The following is a 25,781-nucleotide window of genomic DNA, read 5'->3' on the forward strand; positions in this document are numbered from 1 at the left end:
TGGGCCATTCATCAGTTAGATGTCAAGTCTGCATTCCTAAATGGCTTCCTTGAAGAAGAGATCTACATTGATCAGCCTCAAGGCTTCATTGTGTCTGGTAAAGAACAAATGGTGTACAGGCTTAAGAAGGCATTGTATGGCCTGAAACAGGCTCCTAGAGCCTAGTATGCTCGAATTGACAGTTACTTAGTCAGTTTGGGATTTAACAGAAGCGTTAGTGAGCCAACACTATGTCAAGACGATTTTCAAATCGAGTTTTGGAAAATGGGAATCAATTTAAAAAAATGAAAACGGGAGTCGCCACCAATCTTTTTAGGTGTGATTGGATCACCTTTAAAACATTTTTTTTAAAATCATTAGTTTTGGTCCACGAAATAAAAGAACGGGTTCGGGAGTCGGTTACGTACGAGGAAGGATTAGCACCCTCGTAACGCCCAAAAATTGGTACCTAATTGATTATCAAATGTTTTTAATGTCGAAAATTTAAAAAATTTTAAGATGTAATCCTCTTTAAAATATTTTGATATTTGAAAATTTGGGTTCACTTGTATCAAAGTGTTGACACTAAATTAGCCTTTTTAGAAATCCCTACCTCGAAACGACAAAATGTTACATCCAATAAGTTAGGACATATCACTTTGCAGTTCCAAGACAGTCGCTTACATTTTTGAAAACCTTTAAAAACTTAGAAGGGTACTTGACTATTCGAACTTAATGAGGAAAGTTGCAACCCAATAAGTTAGGGCACTACTTTTTCGAAATTTCCAAACACCAAGCATTGCCTTTATATTTGTTTGAAAATTTTGGAGCCTTGTCTTTTTTTAAAGATGATGCATGAGGGATTATATTGCATTATAAATCATAAATAATACGTGCATTTAAACAAAATGATGGCAATGATATAAAAATCATGCATTAGATTCATACATATACATATAAAGCAAATATTATCGATATGCATACAAAGATATATATAGCATGTATCAAGAATGAATAAGCAAAATATACAAACGTACAAAATAATAATTAAATGATGCATTATATAAAAAAGCAATAATCAAATAATGTATGATATACACATAGAACAAAAATAATATCAATATGCATGTCTACAAAATATAACATATAATAGTAATAATAAAAATAACATTTAACACATACATGTTACATGCAATATAAAAATCTACAAAAGAACTAATAAAAAAAATAAAATGATTGATTACTAACAAAATATACATATAATTAAAAATAAGACATTTCATAACAATTTTAAAATAGTATTTAATATATAATATATAATATATAATAACAAGAATATTTACAAAAGAATAATAATTATATGGTAATATATTGGTTTCAAAGTATGTAAGAGAATTCATAATATAAATTTAAAATGAAATGATATAATAAATAAATAAATAATTAATTAATAATGAAATGTGTATATAATATGAGTTAAAAATATGATTTAATAATAATAATTTACAAATTTTAAATAATATATATAATATAATCATAAATAATATAATTGGTAATATGTAATATACATAAAATAATAAGCAATATACAAGTAAAACATAATAAATATTATATAATAAAATATATGGGAAATAATATAATAAATATAGTATAAAATAATGAAAATTTATATGTAAAAATAATATGTATAAATAAATAAAAAATATAATAATATATATATAAAAATAATAATTATGAGAGAATTAATATATAATAAACAATTATAATACATATAAAAAAATAACACTTATAAAATAATTTTATGGAAGTAAAATTAAAATAAAACAAATAATAATATATATATATAGAATAATAAAATAAATATAGGACAAAATTTAGAGTTTAGCAAAATTACTGGGCTAATTTTGAAAGGAATAAAACAGAAATAAGGTCCTATTTAAAATTTATGCAAAATTAGAGGGACTCACTGGGCAAATTGCCCTACTCCCAAAACGGCGACGTTTTCCAGAATATAATTTAATAGCCATAGGGACTAAATTAAAACTAAAATAAAATAATGGGCCAAATTATAAAATAAAATAAAGTTTGATTGTAAGTACAAAATGGGTACAAGGATCAATTGGGTAATTAACCCAATTCTCAAAAATGTCTGGATCCTCCCAGGGTAATCGGGTCAACGCACGGATCCTTGAGTCACAAAACGATGCCGTTTTGTCAAGGCTATATAAGCCAGATTATTAGCCTTAAAATCATTTGAAACCGATTTTAAAAAAAATTTAAGAATCCTCTCTGAAAGAGAGAGAGGAGGGAGCTCCGGGCTCTGGCCTCCGTCGGCCACACACCGGTCACGCGCCCACGCGCCACCCTAAGGACCACCATACACGGTGGCTAGGGTTTAAAAACCCTTCCTTTCACTCGTCGTTCGTCAGGTAAATTCCATCCTTTTATTTGTTTTTCAAATTATTTTATGTATATATATAAACATTCATGTGCTTTCGATACCGAAAATAGAGAAATGAAAGACAAAAATATAAACCAGAATCACCTTTTTTTAAAATATTCTTTTATTGGATATATGCGTGTATACTCTTGCCTCCAAAAAAAAGATCCTTTTACAATGAATGTATTCGGGCTTTTATAGCCACTATTGCTTTTACATTTTTGGAAATAAATCTGTTTCTTTCCATATTTTGCTTTGTTTGCTGCTACGGTTCTTTCTTTCCTTGCAGGTGTTCGCGAAAATCCCGGTGATGGAAGGATTGCTGGCATTGATGGAGGCCTGCAGTCTGGTGGTGGTATCGGTGAGGTGCTGATTACGGAGGCAGAACCCTGAATGGTGGCCTTGATTGGAGAACTGGACAGACATGTCTGATGGCTTCTGCAATCTTTTGCTTGCGACTCAAGAAGAAAGAAGGCAGAAACCCTAGGGTTTCCTGCCTGGGTCTGTAACAGTTTGGGCCAGTTGGGCCTCTGGGAATTTGGGTTTGTAACGGGTAGAGGTGGTTTAGACCTATTTGGTCAAGTTGGGTATTAGGTCTAATAAATTTGGGCTATTTAGACTTGGGCTTTGTAAAAGGATTTTATGGACTGTTAAATAATAATTATTTATTTATTTATTTGGTTTATTTAAGCCCGGTCATATTTGGGCTCTTACACACTATATGTCAAAAAGAATGAAGCTGAAATACAGCTTATTGTATCCCTCTATGTCGATGACCTTTTGGTGACTGGAGGAGATCAAGACATGTTGGTTGAATTCAAAGCCAAAATGAAGGACATGTTTGAAATGTCTGACTTGGGGCTAATGACATACTTTTTGGGAATGGAGGTGCGCCAAGCAGAAGGAAAAATCTTCTTGGGATAGAGAACATTTGCCTTGAAGGTTTTGTCCAAGTTCTCAATGGAGAATTGTAAGCCAACAAGCACTCCTATTGCTGTTGGAATGAAGCTGTCAAGCCAAGGAGATCACGAACCAATCAATGAGTCTACCTACAGGAGCCTAGTTGGCTGCTTGTTATATTTGACAGCAACTAGGCCAGATATCTTGTTTGCTGTGAGTATGTTATCAAGGTTTATGCATTGCTGTAATGTCCAGCACTTTCAAGTAGCAAAGAGAGTGCTAAGGTACATCAAAGGCACTCTTGACTATGGTGTGTTATTCAACAAAGCTGAAAGTTTGAAGTTGAAAGGTTATACTGATAGTGACTGGGCTGGTTCAAGTGATGATATGAAAAGCACCTCTGGATATGCTTTTACCCTTGGCTCAACCATGTTTTGCTGTAGCTCAAGGAAACAATTGATGGTGGCCCAATCAACAGCAGAAGCTGAATATGTTGCAGCTGCCAATGCTGTAAATCAAGCCATTTGGATGAGAAAAATTCTAGCTGATCTTAACCTACATCAAAGGGAGGCAACAAAGATCTTTTGTGATAACAAGTCTGCTGTTGCAATTGCAAAGAATCCTGTCTTCCATGGTAGAATGAAGCACTTCAGCATCAAGTTACATGTGATAAGGGAGATGCAATAAGCTCGAGAGGTGGAGCTGATTCATTGCAATTCAGAGGAACAGGTTGCTGATATCTTCACAAAGGCCCTTGGTGTGTCAAGGTTTATAAAACTGAGAAAGCAGCTAGGTGTTACAAGCATGAAGGAGGAGTGTTGAAGTTAGTTCCCATGCAACACATGCAACAACAAAGGTGGATATGCAGCTCATGCAGATAAGGAATGATCACAAAGCATAAGTTATCCGGTTAAAACATGAGTTAACCAGATGAAGAACCATGCTACTATTTCAGTTTTCATGGTTTAGTTTGTTTAGTCCATATTTTGTGTTCTAGTTCATTTTGAACTTAGTTTAGTTTATGTTTGATGTAATTTGATAGTGATAGAGCTGATCACCAGCTTTGTTTATGTTTGCAAGCAAAATCACCTAGTCCCTATGTAACTAGTGGAGTTAGGTAATGTTTAGGTGATAAATTTATTGTTTTTGACCAGCCAATGTTTGGTATATGTAATGGCTTTAAGCCTATGTTTCTTTTGAACAAAATCATCAGATTTTCCTTCCATATGCTCTATTTTTCTTTGCTTGCTAAATTCTGTTTCTATTCAAAGCTTGAATTTCAAGCATTTTTTTTCTATATTCTTCATCCGGGTACATTACATTGTTGTTAAAGTCCAGATTGAAGTTCTTACTTCATCCGGATAAAGTGTGTCTAACACCAACAAACTTAAACAGATTTTCCTTCCATATGCTCCATTTTTCTTTGCTTGCTAAATTCTGTTTCTATTCAAAGCTTGAATTTCAAGCATTTTTTTTCTTCATTCTTCATCCGGGTACATTACATTGTTGTTAAAGTCCAGATTGAAGTTCTTACTTCATCCGGATAAAGTGTGTCTAACACCAACAAACTTAAACACATCTAGAGATATCAATTGATCTTCCAAAGCACAAACTTGTAATGCTTTCACACTCTCAAAGAATTCGCTTGAAATTTCAAGCGAAGTTTCCATGAAATAATCACCAACAAGTAAAAGAACCTTGAGTTTTAGGAAAACCACTCCTTTAGGAAGTTCATCCATTTGATTAGTTTCGAAGGAGATTGTTGTGTAATGTTTTAAACTTTCATCCATCTGTAGTGTTCCAACAGTCCCAAAAGAAATCTCATTTCTTGAAGATGCCATCCACAAAGCAAATTAGCGAACCACATCATGCATTTTGACATGCCTTTCTCCGTAATCTAGCAACAAACCAGAGTTCTTAAGGATCTCAATCGATGCAAGAACTTCGCTTCTAACGTCTTTAATTGACTCAATGCCTTTATACAACTCTAGTCCCCATGCATATCTTACTAAGTCCTCCACATAAATCTCATAATCTTCGGGAAATAAAGAGCACAACAAGAAACATGTCTTGGTCTCCTTATACTTAAAGTAATCGAAGCTTGCCTCAAGACATTTATAGGCATTTCTTTCATTAACATCTTCTATTTCAGTCAATCTACGACCCTCGAGTCTCCGATAAGTTGCTTGCCACTCATTATAACTTTTACCTTTCAAGGCAATTCCCAGCGGAACTATAGCTATAGGCAAACCTCTTGCATTTTTTGACATTTTGATTTGCTAGGATTTTAATAGAATCATCAAAAAAGTCATCTAGACCTGCTTTCTTTTCAAACAGAGTCCAAGCTTCATCATTATCCAAACAGTCAAGTTGTACCACTTGTCGATAATCCATAGCTTGACATACTTGTTGATGGCGTGTTGTTAAAAGAACTTTACAGCCTTTATGATCATCGCCAATTGGAATTCCTATCTCCTTCTTTAAGTTGATAGATTCCCAAATATCATCAAGGATGACAAGAATCCTCTGTTCGTTCTTCAGCCTTGACCATAATTCTTGCTCGGATCTTCTTCGTTGTTCACTCTTCATATCAAAGCCAATGTATTGTGCAATTTAATCTTGAATTCTCTCAAAACATGGCTTTTGAGACACAGTAGTAATCACAACTTTATCAAACAAATTCAGTTTTTGAGCTTGACTTCCAACTTCATGAACCAGGGTGGTCTTGCCCACCCCTCCCATCCCCCACAACCCAATCATGTTGATATTCTCATCTTTTAAGGCTTCAATGATTTGACAGAAGGCAGTCTCTGAAGATTTCGAAAACACAAATTCCTTAGAACATAGGAAGTCTATAGTGGGAAGGGCAGTAGGAGCATGATAACCAACTGGTCCAAGTTGAAGAAATTTGTCCAAAAGCTCAGAGATATCCTGGATTTTCTTCATTGTTTTCTTGCTTAATTGATATCTCCAACTCCAATTAGGACACCAGTTGAGACACCTCTTATTCAGTTGGATTTCCTGCTCTAGAGCTCGCATATCCGACAGTGTTTCGTCTGTCCTTGATTGCAAGTTTTGTACATCATTTTCAATTAGTAGAAGCTGACTTTTAGCATCCTCAATCTTATGAAGTAGATGATTTCGTGCATCTGCAAGTTCATGCTTTTTCTCTCAGAGTTTTTCAACATTGTCATGAAAGCGACGGACATAATCAAGTTGACGTCCTATCGGCTTCACCACACAGTCCACAACCAGTGTTCCAGCGGTATTAGAAAGAGCAGCCTCACAAAATCCGCAGCCCATGCTTGACAAACTAAAATTGAAGAATATGATGATCCAAGTTCAAACACTGTAGTGAATCATAAGTAATTACCATTAAAAAAAATAAAGAATCAAAAAGTGTTTTGAAGATAAAGACACTACCTCTTATACATACAAGGAAATTTTAACTTAGTCCAGCTGAAAACACAACACAAAACGCGAATATTATGAGAAACTTAATAAACAAATAAAATCATATACGAGTGTAATGTCATAAAATTTGTTGGAGTTTAAGTGTACTTTAACCGGGTAAAGTAAGAGTTGCAAACAGAGCACCAGCAGCAACGTATTATACCCGGATAAAATATGAAGGAAAAAAAAGCTTGAAGCTCAAGCTTTAAGCTTGCTATTAAGAATAAAGAACAGAACCTTGAAGTTTTTGAAGGCAAAGAAATATGGAGCATAAAAACTTGAATGAAATTCAATGGATTTTCATTAAAAGAAAACTTTGGCTTGTAGCCCTTACATATATCAGTCATTGATTGATCAAAATAAGTCAAATACATCACCTAATGTATACCTAATACCACTAAGATACATTGAAACTTGATAGACATAACTTGCACACATGGTAAAGCTGATTTATCAATCTATCAGCACCTAATTACATCAAACATAAAACAAACATAGTTCCAAATGAACTAGAATGCATTACATTAACCAAAGTAACAAAATGGACAAAATGAACAACTGGAAATAGACTTTAGCTCTTGGCTCGGCAGCTTCTGGTCTTGGCCTGCTCTGCATGGTCTGATGGTTTGGTGCATGAGCTGCATGGAGGGCCATATTCTAACACTCCTCCTTGGTCTCCATGCTACTAACTCTAAGTTCTTTCCTTAACTTGATGAACCTTGAAGTACATAGGGCCTTTGTAAAAATATCAGCAACTTGGTCTTCTGAATTGCAATGAACCAGCTCTATCTCTCGAGCTTGTTCCATCTCCCTTACCACATGCAACTTAATGTTGTTCTACCATGGAAGATAGGATTCTTTGCAATTGCAACAGTAGACTTGTTATCACAAAAGATCTCTATTGCTTCCTTTAGATATAGGTTTAAATCACCAAGGATTTTTCTAACCCAGATGGCTTGGTTTACTGCTCCAGCAGCAGCCACATACTCAGCTTCTGCTGTTGACTGAGCAACAATTGATTGCTCCTTGGAACTCCAGCATAACATAGCTGAACCAAGGGTAAAAGCATACCCTGAGGTGCTTTTCATATCATCTTTTGAACCGGCCCAATCACTGTCAGTGTAGCCTATCAGCTTCAGGTCTTCATTCCTGCTGAATTTCAATCCATAGCTCAGGGTGCCTTTGATGTACCTGAGCACTCTCTTTGCTGCTTGAAGGTGTTGTTTGTTGCAGCAATGCATAAATCTTGACAGCACACTAACAGCATATATGATGTCTGGTCTGGTTGCTGTCAAATACAACAAGCAACCAACTAGACTCCTATAATCAGTTTCACTAACCTGTTCATAGCCTTCTTGACTTGATAGTTTTGCTCCAACAACCATAGGTGTGCTTGTTGGTTTGCAGTTTTCCATAGAGAATTTGCTTAGAATTTTTGCAGCAAATGTCTTCTGCCCCAAAAAAATTCCACTATGAGTTTGCTGCACCTCCATTCCAAGAAAGTAGGTCATTTGCCCTAGATCAGACATTTCAAACATCTCTTTCATTTTGGCCTTAAAAACAGCCAATATATTTTGGTCTCCTCCTGTCACTAAAAGATCATCAACATAGAGGGACACAATAAGCTGTGTTTTAGCTTGGTTCTTCTTAACATACAGAGTTGGCTCACTAGAACTCCTTTCAAACCCCAAGCTGACCAGGTAACTGTCGATCCTGCTATACCAGGCCCTTGGTGCCTGTTTTAGGCCATACAGAGCCTTCTTCAATTTGTATACCATGTCTTCTTTGCCTGACACAACAAAGCCTTGAGTCTGATCAATGTAGATCTCCTCTTCAAGGAAGCCATTGAGAAATGCAGACTTCACATCGAGCTGGTGGATTTTCCACTGCTTCTGAGCTGCTAAGGCAATTAGCAATCTGATGGTGTCTAGCCTAGCCACTGGTGCAAATGTCTCCATGTAGTCCAGGCCATACTTTTGGCTAAAGCCCTTCACAACTAGCCTAGCTTTAAGCTTGTTTAGGCTCCCATCTGCATTCTGCTTGGCTTGATAGACCCATTTTACTCCAATAACCTTTCTATTGGTTGGTCTAGGAACCAATTCCCATGTCTTGTTCTTCTCAATCATGGCAATTTCATCACCCATAGCTTGCTTCCAACCTTGGTGTGCTTCAGCCTCTTCAAAGCAGCATGGTTCTTCTTGTGCAACATGAGCCCTTTCATAAACATCAGCCAAAGTCCTTGTACCCCTGACTGGTTCATCATCAACATCCATCTCTGGATCATTTTGATCAGCTTCAAACTGATCTGTCACAAGTTCTTCAGGAATGGCTTCAGGTTCATTTCTTTCCCAGTTCCAACAAGCCTTCTCATCAAACACTACATCTCTACTCACTTGGATTTTGTCGGTTAAAGGATCCAGGATCCTATAACCCTTTTTGACCATACTATACCTGGTTAAAATACCAGGAACAGCTCTTTTAGACAACTTGTCCCTCTTTACAGCTGGTACTTGGCTGTAACATAGACAACCAAAGACTTTCATATGAGCCAATGATGGCTTGAACCCGAACCAGGCTTCAAAAAGTGTTTTGTGAGCGAGTGCTTTGGTTGAAAGCCTATTCTGAATATAGACAACAGTATTGACAGCTTCAGCCCACATTGTCTTGGGTAGATTTTTCTTAAACAATAAGCATCTGGCCATATCCATCAAACTCCTGTTCTTCCTTTCACTAACCCCATTTTGCTGGGGTGTGTAGACATTGGTTAGCTGGTGTTTGACGCCAGCATCTTTGCACAAAGATTGGAACTGAGCTGAAGTGTATTCAGTTCCATTATCTAACCTAATGGTCTTTATCTTGCAGCCTGTTTCTGTTTCCACTGCAGCTTTGAACTTTATAAACACTTGAGCAACCTCAGACTTATGCTTCAAAAAATAAACCCAGCAGTATCTGGTATAGTCATCAATAAAGAGAATAAAGTACCTGTTACCACTTAGTGATTCTGTCCTCATGGGGCCACAAACATCACTGTGCACCAGTTCCAACTTGCTTGAAGCTCTCCAGGTTGTGTTTGTAGGAAATGGAAGCCTGGCTTGCTTTCCCATCTGACAGACTTCACAAACATCTTCACTCTGAACTGTCTTGGTGAAGTTTTCAACCATTTCCTTACTGACCATTTGAGCCATAGATTTGAAGTTGGCATGACCAAGTCTTTGATGCCAAAGCTTGGTGTCTTTAGTTGAAGCAACATGAGCTGAGTGTGAGTCACCTGACCAGTTGACTTCAAAGCATTTGTCACTCATGGTGACTATCATGAGGCTTGATCCATTTGGATCGGTGGTTTGGCACTCCTAGCCCTTGAACACAACTGAGTACCCCTTTCCTAGCAGTTGAGAAATGCTAAGTAGGTTCCTGTCAATCTCAGGTACCAACAGCACATTTTTGATGATTTTGTCACCTGTGGCAATGCATATTTGCACATCTCCCTTGCCTTCAGCCTTGATTAACTGACCATTCCCAATTTTTACCTTGGTTTTGCAGGATCTATCCAAGGTTTTGAAAATTGTTTCATCTGGTGACATGTGGTTGGTGCAGCCATTGTCCAGCAACCAGCCTTTTGTACCTTTCTTCTGGCCAGCTAGGCATGAAACAGCAAAGACTTGTTCTTCATGGTCACTACTTTCTTCAGCCACCCGAGCTTCTTCATTCTTGTGTTGAGGTTGGTTTTGGCCAGGTCTGCCTTTTCTTTGCAGACTCTTTCAACATGGCCCTTCTTCTTGCAGTGTTGACACACAGCATCTGGCCTGAACCAGCATCTGGCCTCTGGATGACCAGGTCTTTTACAAAATCTGCAGAGTCGATCTCCTCCTCTTGCAGCATCAGGCTTAGGCATGTTTTTCAAGTTCTTTTTGCCTTTATAGGCTGAGGTGCTTAGCCTTAGCTTAGAAAGCACCCTCCTGGTGCTCCTCCATTCTACTGGCTCTCCTTTGTTCCTGAGCATAGAGGGCATTAATGAGCTCAGTTAGGGAGATTGTTGCCAGGTCTCTCGAATCCTCCAAGGATGAGATCTTTGCCTCATATCTTTCAAGCAATGTTGAGAGCACCTTCTCCACAATTCTTGCCTCATTGAACTGTTCTCCTAGCAATCTTATGCTGTTGACCACAGCCATTATCCTGTCTGAGTACTGCTTCACTGTCACTTCTTCCTTTATTTTGAGATTTTCAAAGTCTCTTCTCAAGTTTAGTAACTGCTGCTGCCTAGTTCTTTCAGTGCCTTGGAACTCCTCCTTGAGTTTGTCCCAGGCCTGCTTGGGAGTCTCACAAGCCATGATTCTAGTGAAGATAACATCAGAAACACAATTCTGAATGCATGACATGGCCTTGTGCCTTTTGGTCCTCTCATCTGCATGTTGTCTGATTTGAGCCACTGTTGGGTTGGCTCTGAGTGGAGCTGGCTCAGCATCTGTGTTGACAACTTCCCACAGATCGAAAGCCTGCAGGTAAGTCCTTATCTTAACCTGCCATATGTGGAACCCTTCACCATTAAAGACTGGTGGTGCAGCAGGAGAAAAACCTGATGAAGCCATTTAATTTTCAACAACAGGTCCTCTAAGATAAAAGCTCTTGATACCAATTGTTGGAGTTTGAGTGTACTTTAACCGGGTAAAGTAAGAGTTGCAAACAGAGCACCAGCAGCAACGTATTATACCCGGATAAAATATGAAGGAAAAAATGCTTGAAGCTCAAGCTTTAAGCTTGCTATTAAGAATAAAGAACAGAACCTTGAAGTTTTTGAAGGCAAAGAAATATGGAGGATAAAAACTTGAATGAAATTCAATGGATTTTCATTAAAAGAAAACTTTGGCTTGTAGCCCTTACATATATCAGTCATTGACTGATCAAAATAAGTCAAATACATCACCTAATGTATACCTAATACCACTAAGATACATTGAAACTTGATAGACATAACTTGCACACATGGTAAAGCTGATTTATCAATCTATCAGCACCTAATTACATCAAACATAAAACAAACATAGTTCCAAATGAACTAGAATGCATTACATTAACCAAAGTAACAAAATGGACAAAATGAACAACTGGAAACAGACTTTAGCTCTTGGCTCGGCAGCTTCTGGTCTTGGCCTGCTCTGCATGGTCTGATGGTTTGGTGCATGAGTTGCATGGAGGGCCACATTCTAACAAAATTAAATAAAAAAGACAGTTAATTACTTATAAAAATAATAATTCAAAATATTTTTACCCTCAAAAGGTTCTTACTTCAAAATCTATATAAGTAAGTAAAACTGGATACAAGAAAGCAAGGAACTTGAAAAAAGGGGAAAAAACAAAGTAGAAATTGAAGTTTATCTGCCTGAAAATTCAACCGCTCGGAAAATTTTACTATTTCAGTATGACCCTTGAATTTCCACAGTGCTCCGCCACTTAAAACTGAGTTTTCTTGTAGCCAAAGGATTTGTGTTATGAGATTACTGCAATATTGGGATCTAAATTGTTGAAGTTGGTACTAATTGGTTTGCAAAAAAGACCAACAAGGCATGTCAGACGATTTACAAAAAGGTCAGTCTTTGGGTCATCTTTTTACTCTGCTTTCCACATTGTCCTAAAGAAGACTTAAACTATGACCATTTGAAAAGAGTTAATTCCATCAAGCATCCCTAAACTATGATCATCATTTTAAATTGATTTTGAAACTTCAAATTATTCTAAATACATCCTCAAATTATCGATGTTATATCATTCAGTCATTTTGTTATTACAATCGTTAAATGATGTATTAAATCTTATGTAGTTAAATGTAAATTGAAAATTTTAAAGAAATAGAATATGTTACTTAACTTTTAACATTAAAAAAATTAAGTAAAACTAAAATTTTAAAAAAAAAAGAACAATAATGTTTCCGTAAAAAACTTCGAAAACTTAAAAACTAAGGTTTTTAAAACATCTACTTTTACAATATTTATTCTTTTAATTTTCATTTTAAATTATGTCACATTAGATGTAATATGTCAGTCAATGATTAATCTAGGTAAAACGACCTCTCTAGTACCTCTCAATTTTGATATCGAGCAAATTAGTCTCTTTAAAAAATCGAATCAATTTAGAAAGTGAGCAACTAAAGCATTCTATAAATTTGATCATGATTTAACAAATTTAACCCGCAATATTTGTAAATGTATAAATGTTGAGACTAAATTTGTTGGTCTTTTTACAATTAAGACCAAACTAACAAAATATGTAAACACCAATGGCTAAATTTGTTATTATACCAATCAAAATTATGCATAATTGATGAAAGACATTAACAGAGTGATTAATTGTCCTTAGTTACTCACTTTCAAAATTGACAATGATTAAATTGCTCCAATTTCTTTTTAGAGATAGACTAATTTGTTCAAATTCAAAATTGTAAAGGGATTAAATTACTCCAATTTTTTCTAAAGAGACTAATTTACTCAAATTCATAATTGAGAGAGATTGGAAGAAAAATTTACCATTAAATTACTAATTTTGGTAACAGAAGAACATGATTGATATAACCTCGTTAATTTAAAAATATAACAAAAATGATTTAAAGCTAATCCATCAATTTAGAAAGAGAGATATTAGGATTATTTGGTACAAGTAACCCGTTCCAAAATAACAAATCTATGATTTTCCATGAAGTTTTGGTGATTGCTTTAGTGGATTTGGTTCATTTGAAGAGGTGTTTCAATTATTTGCATGATTTTCACTACATTTAAAATATTTTTTTCTTAATTTTCATTTGTTTTTAGAAAGGTTAAAATTTCCATTCCTCGAAATTAACAATAAATAAGATCAAAATTTCATAGTTTATACAAAGTGAGTTCAAATTTTCATTCCTCGAAATTAATCCTAAACCCTATAAACACAAATGTAAATAGATTTACCTCACTTGGGAACTTCAAAATCAAACTACACTTAGTGTTGAGAAGATTCTTACTACTTCAAATCAATCAAAAGGGATTTGACGGTTGGGTTTTTTCTTTTTCTTTTTCTTTTTCTGAGTAAAAGTAAGTAAAACTTAATACAAAAAGAAAGGAACTTGAAGAAAGGGAAATAATAATAATAATAATAATAATAAAGAACAAAATAGAAATCAAGGTTGAACTAAAATAAGGAGAAACTTTTAGAAAGAAATGGAAGTTGATCTGCCTGGAAGATTCAACCACTTGGAAAGCATAAACTCTAACACAATTGGGTTTTCTTGGTTTAGTAGCCAAAGGATTTCTGTTATGAGATTAGTCCAGTAGTGGATCTAAAATCTGAGTATTTGTTTTTCTCAATCGTATTTTAGTGGATTTGGACTAAATTATCCAAAAATGCCGAAAAGCAAAATTAATAAAATAGGCAGTCTTTTGTAAGAATTATGGGAGTAAGCAAATTTTACAAAAACACTCTCAGCTATAAGCGTTTTTGGCTAATTTGCAGAAAAACTCTTCCAGTTGGAAGTGTTTTCAATGTGTTGCCAGAAAAACGCTTATAGCTGAAAGCGCTTTCTACCAAATCAACTAAAACGCTTCTAGCTAGAAGCGTTTTCCCCCGACGATAACTCCAATGACTAATTTCTCCAACGACTATTTAATTACCATTGGACCCCACCCCTACGGTCCCATTTTATTTCCTATATAACCCCTCCCCATTTCATTTTTCTTCCAAATCAATCTCAACTCTCTCTCACATTCTCAAATCTCTCTCAAATTTCTCTAAATTCCTTCTTAAATTCCCACTCAAAATTTATTTCTCTCTCAACTTTATTATTTTATTAAAATTATCTTAACATTTTCATAAATTATTTTTTCCATTAATTATTCGGCGTTTTTCGAAATTAGCAATGACAAAATATGTAATTCGTTTTGATGACAACCACATTTTCGTCAACCAATTGCAAATGGTAAGTGTTAAATATGACACCTATTTTCAGTCAAATTTGAAAAATAATCTTTCAGTTAAACTTTGTTTACTTGTTTCAATCAAACACTGATTAGTTTAGGTTATTTTATTATTATTTGACCTATAAATTTAGCCTATAAATAGCCTCTTTTACAACCTTAGAAAAAACACCCATTAGAGATTAGAACTTATAACACATTTAGAGAATTTTGTGTTTACGTTTTGTGGGTTTTTTGTTTTCGAGTTTTCGGGGTTTAGTTTTTATCTCCATCTTTTGTACTCTTTGTTCTTTTGCCATTATAGTAAAATTATCTTTGTTTGTGGTTTTTTATCCTCTTTGGAGGGGTTTTTCCACGTTAAATTTGTGTGTTTAATTTCTCAATTTTTCTGCTATTTTTTCTTATTCGTTCCTTAATTGGGTCGATCCTAACAAGTGATATCAGAGCTAGTTCAATTTTCATAGATCAGGCCGTTTAGAGATGGCAGCAACAAGGTTTGAAATTGAGAAGTTCAATGGTGCGACAAATTTCAATCTGTGGCAAGTTCAAATAATGGCAATTCTAGTTCAATCAGGCTTGAAAAAGGTTGTTACCGAGAAAAAGCTTGAGAATCTAAATAAAACAGAATGGGAAGAGCTTGATGAAAAGGCTTTGTCTGCAATCCAGTTGTGCCTCGCGAATACAGTATTGCAGGAGGTATTGATAGAGAAAACATCATCCGCCTTATGGAAAATGTTAGGAACTCTTTATGTGACTAAGTCTCTGGCTAACCGTTTAGTGTTGAAACAACGTCTATTTACGTTTCGCATGAATGAATGTGAGCTTCTTAGAGATCACATCAGTCAATTCATTACTCTTTTAAATGATTTAAAGAATGTTGAGGTTCATATTGATGATGAAGATCAAGCTATGCTATTATTGTGCTCTTTACCCCCTTCATACAAGTCTTTTAGGGAGACCCTGATTTATGGCAGAGACAAGCTCTTGTTTGAATATGTGAAGGGTCATTTGTTGAGTAGAGACAAACTCGACAATGAGCTTCGTTTGGATAGCAAGGCAGATAGGCAAGCTTCCGTTTTGATAGCATCAAAGAAACGAGACAAAAGGTGTTGCTATTGTAAAAAGTTAGGTCACGTCAAAGTAGATTGTTATAAATTATGAAATAAAAGACTGCTGAGAGTAACGAGGAAGATGTAGCTGGTGCTAATTTGGCTGATGAAAACGGTGATGATTTCTTGTTAGTGTCAATGAGCGATAACTCTAAGCTCACGTCCGAGTGGGTCCTAGATTCGGGATGTTCATTCCACATGTGTCCCAATAGAGAATGGTTCTCCACATATAGTTCGGTTGAAAGTGGAGTTGTGCGCATAGGAAACGATTCATCTAGTAAGGTAATTGGTATTGGTACTGTTAAAATTAGGATACATGATGGGACGATTATGACACTCTTAGATGTCAGGTATGTACCTGATTTACAAAAGAATCTCATCTCATTGAGTATTTTAGACTTGAAAGGATGCAGAATCAACATCAAATCAAGCGACATTATAGTATCTCGTGGAGCTCTCGTTTTGTTAAAGGATAAAAGAACCGGCAGTCTTTATATTATGAAAGGTTCTACCGTGACCGGTGAAATCGGACGTCCCTCGTCCATTACGGAGTTGAAGTCAACTCATTTGGAGCGGAGGCAACTTGGTCATAGGAGGGAATAAGGTATGACCGTTTCATTGAAAAGAGGTGTAGCGACGTAAAATTTTTAGCTTGGTCGCTAATTGTGGTGATTAATTGAAAACTTTGAAAATCGAGGTTCGATTTTATTGCGAAAAGGGAGTCGCCACCGATCCTTTTTCTTAAGTGTGATCGGACATCTAATAAAACTTATTCTTGGGTAAAAAGAAGGCCGAGTTTAGGTCCACATCAAAATCCAGAGATAAACAGGGTTCGGAAGTCGGTTACGTGCGGGGAAGGTATTAGCACCCCGCGACGCCCAAAATTGGTATCTTTTTAAACGCACGTTGTCTTAATTTTCAAAAATACGAGTTCAATTTAAAGTTTAATCGTGATCTAATTAAAAGACGAGAATTTTAAGACTTTTCGATTGCTCAGAAGGTTATCCCATTTTTAACACGAGCCAATTGTGATCCACCCAACATAGCAATGAAATCACAAGCCTAATGTTAAAATTGGTATATTGCCTTATTATTATTATTATTATTTTTAAGAACATAAAAAAAATGAAGGTTAAAGAAAAGTAACATTGATGTTGAAATAAAATATGAATTCACATGCTAAATTCGGAGGCAAATAATGATAAAAGGTTAAGAATATGTGAAACAAATAATATATAAAACATAAACAATACGTGTGTGGTGATAAGAGTTATAATAATGCATATAGTATTTAACATGATAATAATGATAATGCGAATACGAGATAATAGTAAACGTATATATAAAACTTATATTACTAGATTTGGACGAAATATAGATATGATGATAATAATATAATAAAAGTGGTTAATGATGGTGGCATATAAATATACATTAATAGGCAAAATAAAAACGTAATATGTACGTGATAATATAATAAGAGAACAGTGTTTATAAAAATATCTGTATATATATGTAAATAATAACAATAATATTAGAAATATATAATAACAGTGAAAATAATAAGTAAAATATAAGAAATATATACATGATAAAATATTAAAATATATACATAATATATATTGAAAGTATTAAAATATATATAGTATGGCATCAAGATGTATACATACACTGAAGCAAATAATAAGTATGTTAATAATATTAAAAATAATGACAATGTATGCAATTTAAACATGATGATAATATTAAACACGGAGTAACAAAATAATGAATATTTATGGACATGTGATAATAGTAAGTAAGACGACAAAAACATAATATTAGAAATACTAATAATGCTATATATATATAACTTAAAATGTGTACATAATAATAGGGATGAAAAGTATATACATAATAGCGTTGAAAATATATACTTAAGATAGTTATTGAAAATACATACATGAGACAATAAATGTATGAATAATATTATATCAAAAGACATACGTAATATACAAAGAATATATATATGATATTAAAATGTATGTACATAATGTAGTATCGAAATGAATATAAAAAGATGTAACTGATAGAATGAATAAAATAAGAAAACATATATGATACATAAAAGAAAATAATATATATACACAACATATAAAAATATAATATTAGAAGTATATATACATACGTAATCTACAAGAATATATATACATAATAATATAAGAAATAGATACATAATATGTAAATATTATAATTAATAATAATGTTTTTTAAAAAAACTACTAATGATGAATATAGACATATACTAAAGATATATACATGCGCATGTAACAAAACATATACTAATATTAACAATGATAATAACAATATAAATAATAATAAGTATAATATTAAAATAATGAGAAAAAAGTAAAAAAAAAGGGATGAATTTGAATTAAAACTGAAACTTCTGGGGCGATTATTTGAACGCGGGTGAGACATAGGGGGACCAAAAGAGCAATTTTTCCGTGCCTTTGAAACGCAGCGTACCGGGATAGATCAAATTGCAAGACACGATTAATTCCAAGGCCAAACTAAGAATTTAAAAACACTTGATTGCAGAAGTCAGAAAAAGCGGAAGGGCCAAACGCGCAAATTGCCCTTCTGCTTTCAAAAACAAGCGGATCCTCTCGGTTCGGGTCGGGTCAGTCCGACCCGGGGCCAAAACGACGTCGTTTTTCGTTTAACAGGGGGTCCAAAACGGTGCGTTTTGGCCCCCTATATAAGTTAAAAATTTTGTTTTTTTTCATTTCAGTCGACTGCTTAAAAAAAGGAGAGTGGGCTCTCTCTTTTCCCCGGATGAGCCCAGAATCCGGCCACCGGAGATCCGACAACCACCCTAACTCCACCGCCTCTGGCCACCATGTAAAATCTCCAAAATTTTTTATTTTTTATTGTTTATTTTTTATGATATATATTTGAAACGAAAAAAGGAAGAATAGAAGAGGTAAAATGATTCGGAGTAAAAAATACCTTCGCTCCGATTTTTATTTTTTTGATGTTTTTGTTCACTATTTGGTGTTTGATCTATGCTTTGATATCACCGTTTTGTGTTTAATCTTTTGTTCTTTCTTCTATTTGTTTAGTGCCGAGAAAGAAAAAAAAAGAGAGAGCCTTTACACTGTTTCTGAATCGGCTTATATAGCCTCCTGTACAAACTGTTTTCTTCTCTCTTTTTTTTTTATTCTGTCTTGTCTTCTTTACTGTTTGCAAGTGTGAAGGGCGATGGACTTGACTAGTAGCGGTGGTGGCAGACTTTGGCAGAGCAAGTGGGGAGTCAGAGGCGGCTAGCCTAGTGCAAGTAGGGCTTAGGGTTCCTAGTTTTTTTATTTTTTTCTATTTTGGGTTTGGTATTGTTTGGGCTAATTTAGTTGTATTGGGTTTGTAATAGGTGTGGGCTAGAGGTTATTTGGGCTGCTGATTTGGGTTGGTAAATGGGCTATTCGGTTAAGGGTTGTAATAGGCTAATTTGTGTATGGAAATGGGTGTAGTTGGGTAATTGGGCTTTGTAATGGGAGTTGGTTTGGGGTTGGTTATTTTGTGTATATGGGGTCAAAATTGGCCTACAACAAGAGGTTTTCTTTTGGATGCAGGTTTTGAAAAGTTAGGGCACTGTGTTCGTGAAAATCAAACCCGAGTTAGTTTTGATTTGACAGTGTACAAGTTGAAGGCTAGAAGTCTTCCAGTTTCTAAGTACAAATTCGACTCAGTTAATTCCCTGCATAGTTCAAGATAGGCTCGTGGCAGGCTTTAGCAAAGATGGCATTGTGGAAATATGAGTCAAGGTGGAGATTTGTTAAATATGACTCCTATTTTCAGTCAAATTTGAAAAATAATCTTTCAGTTAAATTCTTTTTACTTGTTTCAATCAAACACTGATTAGTTTAGATTATTTTATTATTATTTGACCTATGAATTTAGACTATAACTAGGCTCTTTTACAACCTTAGAAAAAACACCCATTAGAGATTAGAATTCGTAACACATTTAGAGAATTTTGTGTTTACGTTCGTGGGTTCTTTGTTTTCGGGTTTTCGGGGTTTAGTTTTTATCTCCATCTTTTGTATTTTTTGTTCTTTTGCCATTATAGTAAAATTATCTTTGCCCGTGGTTTTTTATCCTCTTTGGAGGGGTTTTTCCACGCTAAATTTGTGTGTTCAATTTCTCAATTTTTTCGCTATTTTTTTCTTGTTCGTTGCTTAATTGGGTTGATCCTAACAGTAAGAATATTTTTTTATTATATTTCAATGTTGTTTAATTTTACTATTTTCTTATTATATTTGAATTTAATATTTTGTATATATTTTTACCTAAATAGGAAGAATATCAAATTTTGGAGACGAATATTCGTAATCTATCCGCTCCTCCATCACCCTTGATCAAACCCTACTTGAGCGATGTTAGTTTTCGCATGTGGCCCTTGTCGGTAAGGGGTGTAAGTTGGACCAGACACTCGTAAACGGGTTGGTGGCAAGGTGGAGATCAGAGACGCACACATTCCATATTCTATGCGGCATGTGTACTATCACTTCGGAGGACATGCAACTATAGCTTAGGTTACCGGTGGATGGAGTACTGGAAGTGACTGTGTCTGTTCAAGTAGCCAATTGGAGAGATGTATGTGTGGAACTTTTAAGGAGGGTTCCAGAGACAATTTTTGAAGCCCCGATAGATATGAGTTGGTTAAGAAGAAATTTTGGTGGGCTTGATGAGGATTTAACTAAAGTCTAAAAAGAACAACACGCTTGGGTTGTAACACCCCAAAAATCGGCCTAGAAGTTATGACTAGATACTGAGGGATTACATCAACTCATTCAAAGCTTCGGTTCAAATCAAACTCAATGCATGTTTCAAAAACATAAAATTTTGGCAAAACATCCAAAGATAGTTAGAAAAGCCGAGTTCGAAAACACTTATTTAAAACCCATAATTCACATTCAAAATCATGCATTTTGAAAGTACTAACGTGAGTAGATCATTTCCAGTATTAAAATGATCATTCTTTACAAACCATATATTTTATTTTCAAAAAATACTTAAATGATTACTTAACCTTGTAGCAGAAAATTTTCAAAGTTCGTTTTAGTTTGAAAACCGAAATCTAACTTGTTAGCTTGTGTGATTTACAGTTTAATGCTCAAAAATATTAAATGTCGATGAATAAAACAAAAACCAAAACTAGGACCAAAAACATATTACAGTCCAAAAATAATTAAATCATAAACCCACAAATATTTTATCTGGTAACCAATCCGAGCTCTCGCACATCGTCCGGTCCTAAGTCAGAAGTTAACCTGAAACATATTAAACAAACAAATGAGCTAGGAGCCCAATGTCTGTTTCAACCTACAAGCATAATTTTTATTTAACAAGCACATACATAAATGTGATCACAAAATTTTACTTTAATGTATCAATAACATATCAAAATGTTGTATTAGTAGAAACATATATATTTCAGATCATAATATCATATAACTGGAACATATTTTGGTCTGGAATATCATAATTTCATATACAAATATATCATACCAAAATGTCTTGTTTTCAGAAGTACATATTTCATACCAGACCAGAACAAATGCAGACACAAATCCTACCTTCATCTGTTACACACCAACTCCGTCCAACCAATCACACCAATTAGGACTTCAAGAGTCCATCCATCCAAATCACACCATATCGTGGTGGTATGTCACTCATAATAGTGCAGCTTAGTTGCCAAAAATATATCGTGGTTTAATTGCCGAAAATGCAGTAATGCTACTAGAAAACACTTCCTTCAACAAATCAGAACCACCCCAATGCATATGCTAAATCACGTTGACATACATACATATCACATAGGTTGTATGCACGCATACATAAATAGATATTATAAGGAACATAACTTACACAAAATTTATATAGATCATAGCATATCATATTACATGGTCGAATCGGATAGCTTATCAGAATAGATAACAAATTATGTATAACACACATGGTTTACAAAATAGTCATGCTTAACTCACGTACCTACTTATAGCAGATAATATCGCATTATTATATTTATCAGAATTTATTTAACATACTTCCTACATTTACCCATGTTTGTTTTACTAAAATTTACGTTTTCTAGGCCTACATAATCCCTTCGGACCCAAATTATGAGTCCTTTAGTCGATCCCTAATTGGCCCAAAAGACCCACGAGGCCCAAAAAGCTAGCCCGTGTGGTCCACATGGTCTTTCCACACGATCTGCATGATCTTACACGGCAGTGTGGCAATACGGCCTGCATGACAAGCCACATGGGTTGTAAAAAAACACATGGTCTATGCCCCACACGGGCTAAAAAATTACACACGGTTTTGTGTCCCTCACAGCCTACCACATGGCCATGTGTCATTGGGTAGTTTCAAAAAACAACTTTATTTTGTATATTTTCCAAATTTTTGATGAGTTTTTCAAGTTAGATCACACACCTGATTACTGATTTTGATGTAGATTCATGAAATAACACACCATAACCTAAAATCAATATTCCAAATGTATTAAATTAGCAACAAAATGCAACACCAAATCAAGATTGACTCACTAACATAACATTAAATCTCCTACCACAAAGAAAACAACAATAACAATATCTAAGTCGTCGAAGGAACGCCCAACACCTCTCGTTCTTCTCGTAAAAATGCATCGAACTCATTAAGCACATAAAATACACATTAATACCACACTACTAAAGCTCTGAAACCCCAAACGCCCAATAAAATAATTTCAATACATGGCTGGAAAAAAGGAGGATGAAGCAACCGTACCCTTAATGACTAAAACTGATAGCACAAAGGATGAATGATACACAAATTACAAAAGAAAGAAAAAAGAGAGAAAAAAAGCATGAAAAATTGGAAAACCAACCATAAAGAAAAAAACTAACGAGAAGTGAAGGGGAAGAGAGAGAGTGAGGGGATGGTATAATGAAGAGAAATTTTGGGAGAAAATCTCTCATCACTACCTTTAAAACTACCCACTAACTTCTATCATATCCACACAAGCTTTTTCACAAAGTTTAACAAATAATAATTTTTTTCCACTTTACATACGTAAGGATTTGAACATAAGAGCAAAGGGTAAGCTAATTCCCTACCATCGAACTAGCATGTTCATTCTTGTCAATAGATGCACTCAAATATTTCTTAAACTAAATACCAAAAACTAGGGATTTAGACAAAATTTTCAAAAATAGAAGCAAAAGGATTCGAACCTAGAACCTTCCTCACACAAGTACAACCCTTAACCACTTAACTAGAACAAATTACTTAGCATAATTTCAAAATCTTAACTGAAAAAATCACAATATGACCCCTCTAGGTTTCACTAACCCACTTTTTGCATTTTCCCTTTTTATTTTTCAGCAATTAAGGATGAAAACTAAGTTAGTATAACAAATAACAATTAAGGATGAAAACTAAGTTAGTATAACAAATAAATGTGGTAGGAAATAATTAAGAAATGTGCAATAGACCAATCGCCAAGCACCATACCATCCTCTTTAGAGTCTTAAGTTCTATCCATGCCAATTCCCTTCCTTTTGTTTGAAATTTTGACAGGAATGTTTATTTGCCAAAACAGCCCCTAGAATTTGCATAAGTTAGCCTTTTAACTCATTTCCTAGTTATATTGGGATTTTGGTTATCTTTTCAAACCTAATTAGAATTTCTTTTTCCCTCCTTTTAAAATACATCTTTTTTTTTTACTTCTTCTCTTTTTCATAACAATGTTCATCATCTTTTGTTGAAAATATTATATTCAAATCCCATACCCAACACCAACCTCGTTCAATCTATTTTTCATAATATTTTAGCATAGCACCGTCAAAATCTATTTCTAACGTGCCAAGATCGGTAAGAATTCCTATTTTTAATTTTGTAGAACCCTAAAAATCTAGTATAATATCGTTCATGATAATTTTTCTAAAATCAATTCTAAATCTTTAATGGGTTTTCCTGAAATCTTGTTAAAATTTGATAAATCTTAAGCATCAATAGTAATAATACATTTTCATCTATTGAAAGACCCATTATAGGTATCCCAGATCAATTTTGGACATAAAGATAGTCGTACTAGACCTCATAAGTTATATGTGTGTTCTTTTGTTAGAAAATTGGGGTAAAATCAAACCCAACCCAAACCACACGACCATGTGACTTACACGGCCTAAACCCTCCCACACGACCGTCTATCCCCTATAACACAGCTTTATAGTTTTAACCTAAAAATTGTAGAAATTACACAGTTCCCAAATTGTTTTTAGTGTTTAATTTATTCAATTAAGCCCCTAATAACATAAATAATGCTAGAATACATGCCCTATTTGACTGAATTATTTGTTTATCAATTTATACTTGCATAAATTGTGTATAATTCTGTTGATTGAATCTATATTTGTTGATATTCGTATAATATGTTTTAAGATACCGTTAGATTAGATTCTTTTTGAAAAGTATATGTTTGGCCACTGTACCGATTAGTTGAGAACATAAATATTGCTGCCATATTGGAACTGTTATAAGTATGTTAATCGTTTCTGTTTCAATCTGTTATAAGCATGCTTTATGCTCTCATTAAATCGAATGCTTAGTAAGCATGACTTTTGCCATTGAATTGATTTGTTAAAAGCAAACTATTTGCTACCATATTGAGTTGTATAACATGTCTTGATGCATTGCATGGGGTGGGATGATTTGAACGGAGGAAGTAGTCAACAGTTTATCTATTTGACCAATCATTTATCCACAACATATTCTAGTCGATAGTCACCTGCTCGACCAGTGGTTCATCCACAACGTACTAGCAGCTTTTATTTGCACCGACAGATGGTTCATCCACCAATGTCTTATCGTTAGCAGTTATCTATAATGATTAGTGGTTTATTTACAACATAGTGTGAAGGTAGTATTTTGGTGTGTAGCGGTAGGGTAGGACTCTTTTACTGTTAAACCGAACTTGCATTGCATTCATAAGCAATTACATGGCTACGAACATTGAATTGTTATGTTGATTAGTGTTCTGAATTAGCGATATTCTATTTGACTAAGTAAATGTGATTTAATTTATAAATTGATTTTTCTGTACGATTTGCCTATGGTTTGCACTGATTTTTCTTGTGATGTAAATCACACTAAGCTTTATAGCTCACTCCTTTTTTATTCCCATCTTTTTAGATAGTCTACAAGGTTAGGATATGGACTCGACATTCGGAGGTGCTCGGCTCAATTTTATTAAATATTCTGAAGTCGCTATTTGATATTTTATTATTATTTAAAGACTGTAATATCTTATTTTGAATTGTGGCATTAGACTTTGTTTATGATTTTTACTTAGGCATGCATGACATTTAAATCATTTAAGCTATTAAAATATGAATTTTTATTTAATTATGTATGAAGCATGATTTTTATTAAAATTACGTTAATATAACTTTTTTTCTATTAAAGTTGAAAATAAGTTTTAGAAAGATAATAAATTAACTAAGAGGGACACCATTACATGAAAAAAGTTAAAAATAAATCAGTTTTTACTAACTCATATGGCTTTTCAAAAATAAACTAAGTTTTCTTCTAAAATAAACAAATGTTTTAAAATCGACCATTTTTAAACTCCAATAACTCCGTTAGGCCATCTCGGTGGTCGATGTAATCTCTCAGATTTGGGTCTAACGTCTAAGTCAAGTTGGGGAGGTTACATGGCGCAATTCTAATTCTCGAACTCAGAGTCTCAATGAAGGTCTCAGATCCAATACTCTTTGCCCCTGCTCTAGTTTTGACACTAGCTTCCTTTTCCGCACAAAGATGTTACCATAGACCCGTTTATTCCATACCTAAACCACCCCTGGAATCGTTCTAAGTTCAATCCCACCTCCTACTCATACCTAAACCAAAATGAGTTAAGGAGACATAATT

General features: G+C 34.4%; 1 protein-coding gene across 1 annotated transcript; it reads right to left on the reverse strand.

Annotated features, from left to right (window-relative positions):
• Positions 1–10,713: 10,713 nt before the first annotated feature.
• LOC121228036 (uncharacterized) lies at positions 10,714–11,358 on the reverse strand. The gene has a single exon (XM_041111152.1). It carries the CDS (start codon positions 11,356–11,358, stop codon positions 10,714–10,716), a length of 645 nt encoding a protein of 214 aa, XP_040967086.1.
• Between the last annotated feature and the right edge of the window lie 14,423 nt (positions 11,359–25,781).

This window comes from Gossypium hirsutum, chromosome A04 (assembly GCF_007990345.1).
Source record: "Gossypium hirsutum isolate 1008001.06 chromosome A04, Gossypium_hirsutum_v2.1, whole genome shotgun sequence".
In the NCBI taxonomy this organism is placed as follows: domain Eukaryota; kingdom Viridiplantae; phylum Streptophyta; class Magnoliopsida; order Malvales; family Malvaceae; genus Gossypium; species Gossypium hirsutum.

What these genes read in the sequence shown, in the direction of transcription:
- LOC121228036 (XM_041111152.1), bottom strand. Translation starts at nt 11,358, where the DNA reads ATGGCTTCATCAGGTTTTTCTCCTGCTGCACCACCAGTCTTTAATGGT.